The 10,900-nt window shown below is 33.2% G+C and overlaps 1 protein-coding gene across 1 annotated transcript; it reads left to right on the top strand.

Moving 5' to 3' along the window:
• The first annotated feature begins 363 nt into the window (after positions 1-363).
• Positions 364-8,541, top strand: LOC101735766 (beta-secretase 1). Its single transcript, XM_012695942.4, has 9 exons — positions 364-608; positions 1,160-1,279; positions 1,359-1,511; positions 3,130-3,304; positions 3,592-3,818; positions 4,971-5,045; positions 6,046-6,153; positions 6,477-6,611; positions 7,485-8,541. Exons 1-9 carry the CDS (start codon positions 486-488, stop codon positions 7,794-7,796), a joined length of 1,428 nt encoding a protein of 475 aa, XP_012551396.1. The 5' UTR covers positions 364-485; the 3' UTR covers positions 7,797-8,541.
• The last annotated feature ends 2,359 nt before the right edge of the window (positions 8,542-10,900 follow it).

Here is a 10,900-nt window from a genome sequence, read left to right on the forward strand (position 1 = left end):
AAATTTACCAGGCTGAGAAGACGATTTGAAAAAGCGATTCCTAAAAATTTTTAAATTTTCGATTTACTTGAGCTTTTAGAAATTTATTGATTTATTTAATTCGAAGATCGGTGAACGAGCTCATACTAGGAAAAAAATTTACACGTGTTTGCAGATGCGTGTAAATTAAATTAATTGATTACACTAAAATTAATTGCTAATTATTTGTTTGTATCAATACAGAAAAAAACGAAATTTTGATACTATTTGGTATTATTTTCGATTAATTTAAATAAAACTTAATTTTTGGTTTCAAACAAATCGATTCTGTGAGAAGTCGATCTTGAATCGTTATCCCTATCTGACATATGTGATACTTGACTTGACAATTGACATTGTTTACAAATCTCAAAACCTTTAACAAATCCTTAACAAACCCATTGGTTTAGTTTCGATAAACCTGGTTCAAATATTAAGCCAATTTTTCGATGGCGTAGATCGCTGAAATGGCGAAGCTGTTAATAATTTTTCTCTATTGTATTTGTGCGAATGGAGAACAGTTTAATTTGCAAGGAGATGCCGGCCTTGCCTATTCTGTTGAGGTAATCATGGGACATCCACATCAAAAGGTAATACTATATTAATTAATCTTCTTACCCATAGCACACAAAATTGGGTCGGAAAAAACAACAAAACATAAAGTTTTGTTCTATTTGCCATTTCCATTTTCTGGCAACTTCATGACGTAGGTAAACCAGTCAAACAGTTATTATGAAAGAATTCAGTTTCTAAATATAAAAAAGAATTGGTCGTAAAATTATCACACATTATAGCATTCATAACTATTTTTTCTTATGATGTGAAATCAGTGAAGAATTTAAGAAAAACAACCAAATATTTAAACTAATCAGCAAATTTTGTAAATTGATAAGAACTATGAGTGGTACATCTTGTAAATACACATCTGTGGCTATTTTTAAACCACAGCTTTACTTTTCATAGTCATTAAGATTTCAGCCTATGTATAAAAGTGCACAGCAGTATCCCATGTCTTGGCTTAATATTAAATATCATTTAGTAAGTTTTGAGCTAGTCTGCTCAAAAATGGTATTAAAGAAATGACCATAACGAAAATGCATTCGAAGACCATCTAGTCTAATAAAATATTTATTTATTTCAGATAAACCTTTTAATTGATACTGGTAGCACAACATTAGCTGTTGCTTCATATTCAAGACAAGATAGTGATAAATACTTTGATGCAAACAATTCTAGCAGCATTTATGACAGTGGGAAAAAGGTATTTATTATTATGGTTAATTTTAAAATTGAAACAAATGTAGTTGTTCATAGTATATTAAATTTAATTTTTTTTATAGGTGCAGGCAACATACTTTGAAGGCAAATGGATTGGCCGTTTAGTCTCAGATTATATACAGCTCCCATCTATGCCATTGGTGCCAGAAGTCAGGACTGATATGGCACTTATTATGGAAAGCCACAATTTTTTTATGAATGGCTCACAATGGCAGGTAGCTTACAAAATAATTTTTAAATCAAAACATAAATATATAAAATATTTTAAATTATTAGATAGAAAATATTCTTTTCTCACAATATATCATAGTGTAATTTATTTTTGGCTAGTAAATTGCTGACTTAATTAGAATTTTTGATTAGTTAGTTATTAGCATTCTAATTGAGATATATGGTCAAGAAACTTAGGCTGGTGTCTACTGCTAGATTATTATTTAAAAGAAGATGTGTTAGAGTACTCACAAAAAAAGCTGCAATGTGTTATTCTTTTAGCACCAAAAGCATCATGTCCAACACTTTATGTGAAAAGTTTTTACAGGTCACATTGGCCTAAAGTATGCCTGGTGCTTTAGTATCAAGAGATGTAACTGTGCAACTGTTTGAGACCTCCTGTGCCGAGGCTGCCTAAAAATGTTTCTATTATAATACATACCTAACTGACTTCTACGGTTTAGGAATGTAATTGTTTAATAAAAAAGAAACATGCTAGCATTTTCGGTGCTAGCATGGCTTTGCCCCTGGCATTGCTGAAGTCCATGGGCGACGGTAACCACTCACCATCAGGTGGGCCTTGTGCTCGTCTGCCTACAAGGGGAATAAAAAAAAAAAAATTTGCTGGTGCTAGGGCATCTTGCACTCTGTAGGTGGCGGCCTCCCCCCGGTGAAGGTCAAGGGGCGACCTGAGGGGGTGAGGCCGCGCGGCGCGCTACCAGCACTCTAGCGCGCTGCCGTGGAGTGAATAGAGCGACCGGTCGACGGTGTATCGCGTCCCGACCCGGCAGGCTGGTTCTGGTCCAGCGGGGTATTCCGGGACACCAGCGGCACCGTCTGGGCGGCCCGACGGGCTGCCGTACCGAGACGGCCGACGTTTCAGAGCCTTCGATTCGCCTCGAAGGCTCCGTCGGCTGGGCGTCCTTGGGGTGAGCCGCGCCGTCTGGTTGTAGTGTTGACCGCGGTAGCCCCCCTACCTCATCCGGGTTCTGACCTCGGAGGGGATCGGACGTCGGGTGTAAGAGTGCAGAGGAGTCGTTTAGTGGGTGGGCTCTAAAATCCTTGGGCCCGCGGTCTGCTCACAACACCATGCAGATCGTTGAGTCTCACATACCCCGCGCGCCCCTTTTGCGCGGGGACCTCGTAGGAGGTTCGGCCCTCTACCCGAAAAAAAAAAAAAAAAAAAAAAAAGGGCATCTTGCACTGGTAAAGGTACCACCACCTTACCTATTTCTCCTGCATTCTGGTTTAATGCATCTGGCAACTGTTGTATTATTAAAGTGAGACTAGAAACTCAAATCTAAATGTGGGTGGCTGCATTTACCTGGTAGTCGTGTATGGACTCTGGTAACTAGTTGACACCAGGTAAAACGTGAGCAACCTGACTTAGGAATAAAATAAGCGAGGGTTGATTGTGCATACCTATAAGAGCCTATATTTTAGATTTTCGCATAGCAATAACAAGGTAAGTTTATTCAATAAAAGCGTGTCAACTAAAAACAAATTCAATAATAGCTTCTAATGTAATACTCTTAAGTTCCTTAAATTTTCACACCATTGCTTTCCTTATTCTTCTTACATTTAAATGCATAATAACAAATAATATTAATAATTCTATTGCAGGGTCTTCTAGGACTCGCATATCTACCAGTTGGAGCAAGGGGAGCAGATGTAATTGTGGAATCATGGTTAGATTCCCTTGACCGTACTTTGACTAGACCTGTATCATTTCAACTCAAACTTTGTGCTACATTAAGTACACAAAATGCGACGCACTATGGAAACTTTCAGATACTAGGTAATGAATTACTAAAAACTAATGAGGCATGTCTAATATAATAACTTAGGTAGTTATTATATTAAACATCGGTATAAAGTTACAACCAGAAAATGACGACTATGATTGCTATGTGACCCATAATTGTTTTTATAATCGGTTCATTATTCAGCAGCAACATAAACAGAGCACTGAATACTAAATTTCTACGAAAATATTATACAAAACTAATAATTAAGTTTAGTTAACCTCGATTGATGGTTTCCCAAATACCAAAACAGTAATTTAAACTCTTTATTTTATTACAGATGGTAAACAAAAAAATGAAAATTTAAACAAATCATACCGAACAACTATAATACAAAAAAGGTGGTATGAAGTTGGTGTTTTATCTGTGAGGGTTATGAGACATGTAAATAAATCAAGCAATCCTCCAGACATAGATGAACATATGTGTCAAACGCTTAATAAAATAAAGGCTATAGTTGATAGCGGAACAACAAATATAAGGTTACCTAATTGTTATTTTAGGCAGGCAAGTTTTTTTAATTTATAACATCATACACGACATGCATAATTATCTTAAATTACAAAAAAAAACGTTGATGTTAATGTTTTTAAAATTAATTTAGATTGAACCTGCTCAATTAGAATTGCATTTGAGACATCGTAACTGTACATCGGTTTTACAAAAAAAATATGTATATAATTATAGAATTGATATGTTGTTTTTTGATATTAATAGCGACACCTTAGTCATGTAGTCTGTGAAACTAAAAAAACAAACGTCGCGTTAGTTTCGATTTTAACCACATGCAAAGTGACATGTCAGACTGAATATCAGTCTTTTTTCTTCCGAACGTGATGTTTTATATAAAAAAGACATTACATAAATAATTACGATGCTTGTGGTGTATATATCAGAACTGGTATGAGATATCTTATTAGAGAAATAGACGTATCAACGCCACTTAAGACCGAGTGGTCCAAGTGATCTTAAGTGGCGTTGAGCGTCTTATCCTTTAGGTCGGGATGACTTCAGAGTTCAGTACAAGTGACCCCCCTATAACACGGTAGATACGTTTGTACTGTGCGTTATATGAGTCTAGAAGTCAGTACAAAAAAGGTAACTATTTTTTCTGAATGAAACATCTTAAGTTATTGTACATAAACAATAATAAGTAGTAAAATTTTGGCTATATCCATATATTGTGTGTTCATAGTACATAATGTAATTTTCGAAATAATTTTAAACAAAATCTCGTTATCATGTTGTATGTAGAAGTACCGTGTTATAAGTAAGAGGGTTTTGGGGAATTTTTCTTTTCGTATTAGTGAAACAGTATGGTAAAAAATACCGTGTTACAGGAGAGTTAACTATATATAAATTTGATTTATCTTTAGATATATATTTCTTATCTGCGTGTGTTTGTCACTGAACTCCTCCTAAGCAGTTGGACCGATTTGAATGTTTTTTTTTGTATGCGTTTGGCTGGCAACCTGGATGGCTTAGATTCACAAATCAGCCTGGCAGATGGCGCTGCAGTCGGTATCTAGGTTATTTATCTTTTTTTAGAAATAATTTATTTGGCAAAACAACGTTTGCCGGACCAGCTAGTAAATATTATAATAAGAATACGACCAAAATTTGATAAGATCAAGGAAGTAATAGAGCAATTTTTTTTAGATTGTTGATGATTTGAGAAGCGCAGCACAGACTTCTAATATGTTAATTACGGATGACTTTTGGTATGCGGGAGAGGTAAGTTTTATTATTTATAAAATTTCAAATTACGAAAATGCTGTTGTATTATGTTTCCAAATACACATTTTTTGAGTTATAATTTTGAATAAAACTTTGTAGTCAGTTATCAAAAAGATGTCATCTTAGAAACAATTGAACTCAATTAAAAAATAATAAAAATAAATAATAAGAAAATCCATTAGTAAGATGTGCCTTTCGAGTGATAATTCCTATAACATTTGTTTATACCAGGCACGGATGTGATCTTATCACGTGATCTTCTTCTAGAAATTACTCGTGTACGTTAGTACTAAGTCCAACATAAATTATACTTTGCAATGTATTTGGAACATCACATTCAAAGTGAACGTAAATCAATCTCGGGGTAATAATGCTTAGTAGTATTAGAGGCGAATTGACTCCAAATAATTTCGTATAAATAAAATCCTGTCGTAATATCTGGAGTTATGCAATATTCTAGTCTGATGTTAAAGCTAAAATCATGTGGCATAAGTAATGAAATTACTTTCCGAGTACGTATATCGTTTGCGTATAATCGATTTCTCGATAGAACGCAAAACAACACAACAGGTCAGGTCACACCATACACATATTAATAACACAGATAATAATACAAGATTTTCAACATAGATACATAGACTAAAATACGAAAACCGCCCCTTTTTCGAGGCTTAATTAAGTTAATAAACAGAAATAACTGAATTCATGTTATCGCAATAGCATTTGTGGAAGGACATAGTGATAAAGTTATATAGGAGAAAAAATATACGATCCGAGTCGGGAATGTACCGTGGCCTTAACTCGGCCACCCGGCCGCGTCGAAGTCGCCGAAGTCGTAGATAAAAAGTAAAAAATTAAATTTCAGCTTGCAATTAAAATGTGGGTTCTCGTTAGTTCGAGAATACTTTGTCCCGTACCTGTGTCTTCTAAGTTAACAGCTGCCACTTGTAGATCCATTGGTCTAATACATTAGAATACAATTTTTTTTATTTTGCAGACTGGATGTTGGCCAGAGCCTCAAGACTGGTCACTACCCTGGGTAGCGGTAGACCTACTTAGCTACGAAGCAGATAACCAGTACTTTACGTTAATGCTGTCGCCGCAGGTAAATGCGTTTCATATACGAGTATAATGTCTATCATTTTATTTTTAAAACAAAACACACAAAAAAAAAAAAACACATGCGTCCATATTTGAAAGCTACGATAGTCATTATTATAAAACACTTAGGACACGTTTTTTGAAATGGGTGCCGTGTTTTCGTGTATTGGGTTCCGTGGAAACTATTGAATAGCAGGTAGACCGCAAACTCTTTAACAATAAAAAAAAAGAACTACCCTAATACATATTATGTAGACTTGACCTAATGGTTTCATATCATTGCACAATAAAAAAAAATCATAAATTTGAAAAATAAAATATTTACAGAATTATATGAGAGTCGTGGCAGCACAGAACAGCAGCGGTGAAAGTGGGACCGTATCAGAATACTGTTACAAATTGGGTTTTGAAAAAGGCGGAGATGAAACTGTACTCGGCTATACAGCCATGGAAGGATTTCAGGTAGGCCCGCAATAATATTCTAACATTAGTATTGTCGTAATAAGAAAAGCGAACCACCGAGCTACTATTTTTCAAAGTTGATGGAACGAACTTCATTATGTGTGACGTCATCTGGGGCCAAAATTATATGCGACAAGCCAACCGTAAAGTATGAACTAAAACAACGGTTAGCTTCAAATGAACACAATATGCATTGTGATTGGTGTTTAATTATGTTAGAGTTATTACGTTTTATTTAATGATTTCACATTTAAATCATAATTTTTTTAAAGTAAATAGTTTAGATATATGTATATGATTCTTATCGATAAAATGTAATTGAAAACTTTAAAAAGTCGTTTCACACATGGAGTGCGTCAACCAGCTACGAGCAACTTGGTTGTTCATCAATTTTGAACATAATTTAAATGACAATTATTAGTATGTTTTAGACACGTTATTACGGATCCTCCCGATCCATTAACGGTGCTTTTAGTTACTACAAACACCGCTCACCGTCCTAAATCAGTAAATTAACCCATAGACACAGCCCACTGAGTTTCTCGCCGGATCTTCTCAGTGGGTCGCGTTTCGGATCCGGTGGTAGATTTTGCGAAGCATGGCTCTTGCTAGGGTCAGTGTTAGCAACACTCCACTTTGAGCCCCGTGAGCTCACCTACACGTCAAGGAGAAGTTGAAATGGCCTGTCAAGGCTATCAGCATAGGTAGGAAAAAGTGTGTTTTATTTTATTTTTTAACTGATATTTTCTTAAGCTGTAGGATAATATTCCCGTTGTATTTGATACGATTTCCTTCCATCACGTATTGAGGTATTGCTATTCTAAATTTTAAACGTGTATACTATTAATGCTTATATTTCTAATACTATTTCAGGTATTATTTAACAGATCAGCCGGTTGGATCGGCTGGCAGACCTCGGACTGTGGTCCAAACACTAAAATAATGGGACCGTTTGTCGTTTCTAGTTCTCTTAAATCAAAATGCAAACTCATTAAGTCCGCACCTGACTCTACGATCTCGATAAAAGCAGCTCAATGGGCCTTAAGCGCCATATCTGTTATAGCGGCTAGTATATTACTGTACTTACTGTATCCGTGTATAAAAACATTACTGACGAGACGGCTTAGATCTCCTTCACAGATTTCTATGTCACAAGCAGCCTTAGTTGAGCAAGAATCTACGTGATTGACGTAATGTATTAATAGATGGCGTTGTCTATTGATTAGCTTAATAGTCTTCATATTGCAACTTCAGAATTGAAGTAGCTTAACTAAAAACTTGAAGACAACATGTATGCTATAAGTATAACATATCAAATTAAAATAAAAAAATTAAAAATTCAATTTAAATTTTAGGTTAGAAAAGGCCAAGTACACTTTCCGTCTCTTTTAAGTCAAGCGCTTAATCTATAAGCACCTTGAACATCTTAAACTTTAAGCACTTGAAACTATGGTGTGGTATTGTTTAAGGCTTAAAGTATTAAAATCGAAACTGAAAAACTACAATTCTCCTAATACGTTTTTGGCGTATACCAAAAAACAAGAATTTTGGATTAACCCACTTCAATTCTAAAGGTGCGATATCATTCTTACGTTGAGTATGTATCTGCAGATCATCCAATATCCAAAATGTTAGTTTAGAATTTTTAATCTATCATAGATATGTTTTTCAATAAGCTTATAATTTGTGTTTGTATGTGTACGTGTTTTCAAGTAAGTTTTTATTCAACTAGCTATTAATTTTTTGCGACCGGTGTTTGTAGTAAAAATAACACCATTAATAATTGATAAAAAAAGTTTGGTTAAGTTATTTTAAATAGCAGTCATAGATACTGGCAATAAGTCCTAAGAATAATGTTTTAGTCAAAACTAGTTGATAATATAATTATTTAAAGAAAATATGTGGCAATAAAATTTTAAAAAGATTAAAATGTAGGAATTTATTACATATTTTGTCGTTTTGCGTTAATATAACGCTTAGGCGAGAAAAAAAAATCAGGAACCAATACCAAAATTCGAATTATTCTGTGTGATAGTTTAGTTGTGGGCATTGTATAATAAGTATTATGTAATAAGATCTTGATTAGATTGTAGTTACTCTAAAAGAGTCGTAGTTTTAAAAGTCTGAGTAGAATATAGTCGATAGTTTAAAATACTCATGAAAAACGTCTTTGGTAGCAAATAAATATAAGTGATCTGGAAAATCAGTGATACAGATTAATTCAACAGTTACCTTCCCAAAAAGGTTCTGAGGATTTTAAATTTACATACATAGTAATATATTTTGATTTTTTAAAATGCAATATTCACTCATACTGCTTCATAAGTGTAATAAAAAACTCTGATAATTTTTCAGCACGGTACTTAAATTATTTAATAATTATTAATCTTAAGTGCACATTCAAAAAAAAATCCTACGAAATAATCAATTTTATTACAAAATTGCGATTTAAAAATATCTTTCAAGTTTCACATTTTATGAACATTTATAATTATTGTCTAGCTATTATAGAACAGGAGAAATTTTATAGTAGCCTGAATCGTTCTAACGACATTTTCAAGATATGTTTGCATAAATGTACACAAGTCTCGAACATTTGGATCGTCCATTACCGAGAAAAAATTCATTTCTGAAAAGAAATTTCATGGCGCCAAATTTTTTGACAATATTTTTAAACCATGAATTGCCTCTATTGCTTAAAATAGAAATGAAAAGAAATTTAAGGGCGCCAAATTTTCTGACAATATTTTTAAATCATGAATTGCCTTTATTGTTTTTAGTAAGTATTATTGTGTAATAGTCATTGATATCACTACAAGAATTTACACACACTGCTTTTGTTATTACTTTAAGGAATTTACTTTTGGTATTACCTCGTTATTAGTTAAATGAAATTTGAAAACATATGTTACTATGTAATTAGGGTAATTGCTACTAATTCTTGCCTTTAAATATATTATGGTCAATGTTTGTCACAATATTTAGTTTTCCATTGGAAATATAGTAAAAAACGAATCATATTTTTATATCATTTAGTTTTATTAGTAACGTAAATAGGGGAGAATAATATATTTTTCAATAAACACTGTATATTTCTTGAAAGCAGGCTATATTCTATAGGCTTATATTCCAAGGATAAATAATATTAAATAATATTTACGTTATTTTAATTTTTTGGAAACAACTTGCTCCTAAAGGCCCTTCACAACAAAGACAATTACATTCCGGAAAAGATTCTCTAATTATGACAATACTTAGTCTCGCACCATCCGACAATAAATCAATTTTATGTGGTCGAAAATAAAATGTAAGGTGCTTTCAGACTACGCTATACTGTAGTGCCATATAGTATTGCAGCGTATATTACTTAGCCAATAATATATAGTACAGTACAGTGTGAACGTTTCCTTAACAATGTATGGTGCGCGATATTGTTGTGCTATAAGCTATATACTATATGCTATTATGTTATAGCGTAGCCTGAAAGTAGCTTAAGTCTGCCCTATCGATGATTAACTATCCGACATTTATATATTATGGAATAAAATTGCAAACATTGACCTAGAATGCTAATTTTTCTGCTAACAATTTTTAGATTGTTAGCACACCTTTAATATAATCAATATGTAGGTATGTACTTAACATATTTTTATGGTATAGTTTTTTAATGTTTAAGATTTTTCTAGATTGCCCTAGATTCTAGAAACTGAGTATTTTTTATTTGAAATGTAATCAAGCCCGTGCAGTGTTTGAATTTTCTATAAATTTACTAAGTAAAGGACAATGCCCAAAAGTGGGCCAACTTCATGACAAAACTATTTGTACTTGAAAAACTATGCCTTATTTTTTCATGTTGTTTAGTTTATGTATCAACATTTCTTTCACCCTGGCATTGTTTTACAAAAATATAAATTACTTATTTGATAACATCCCAAAACTGAGTGCCATAGTTTTTAAATTCGCCAATAGACAAAGGGAAAATTAGCCCATACAGCCTTATAGTAAACTTATATGCTGACAAACGAAAGAGTTGTCTGTGACTTGAACAACAAATTAAAAAAATTGCTAATGGTTATAATTCACAGACTTTTTAGTTTATTGTTGTTCAATTCAATATTTATGTATTGTAATAATAATTATTACTTAAAACCATGAATTATTTAATATTTTTAGATATTAATGATTCCATTAGTAAAAATCTCAATGGCCTACCATTACTCTATTCTTATTATATATGATCAGAGAGTTTTGGCAGCAACCCGAGTGAAGCGTCACTTGAATTTTTATTT

Source organism: Bombyx mori, chromosome 23 (genome assembly GCF_030269925.1).
Source record: "Bombyx mori chromosome 23, ASM3026992v2".
In the NCBI taxonomy this organism is placed as follows: Eukaryota; Metazoa; Arthropoda; class Insecta; order Lepidoptera; family Bombycidae; genus Bombyx; species Bombyx mori.

Bases quoted from the DNA above. Each gene is read 5' to 3' on its own strand.
- LOC101735766 (XM_012695942.4), top strand. From the start codon at position 486: ATGGCGAAGCTGTTAATAATTTTTCTCTATTGTATTTGTGCGAATGGA. The intron at 1,280-1,358 runs GTATTTATTATT...TTTTTTTTATAG, and splicing joins TTTATGACAGTGGGAAAAAG to GTGCAGGCAACATACTTTGA. The intron at 5,046-6,045 runs GTAAGTTTTATT...TTTATTTTGCAG, and splicing joins ACTTTTGGTATGCGGGAGAG to ACTGGATGTTGGCCAGAGCC.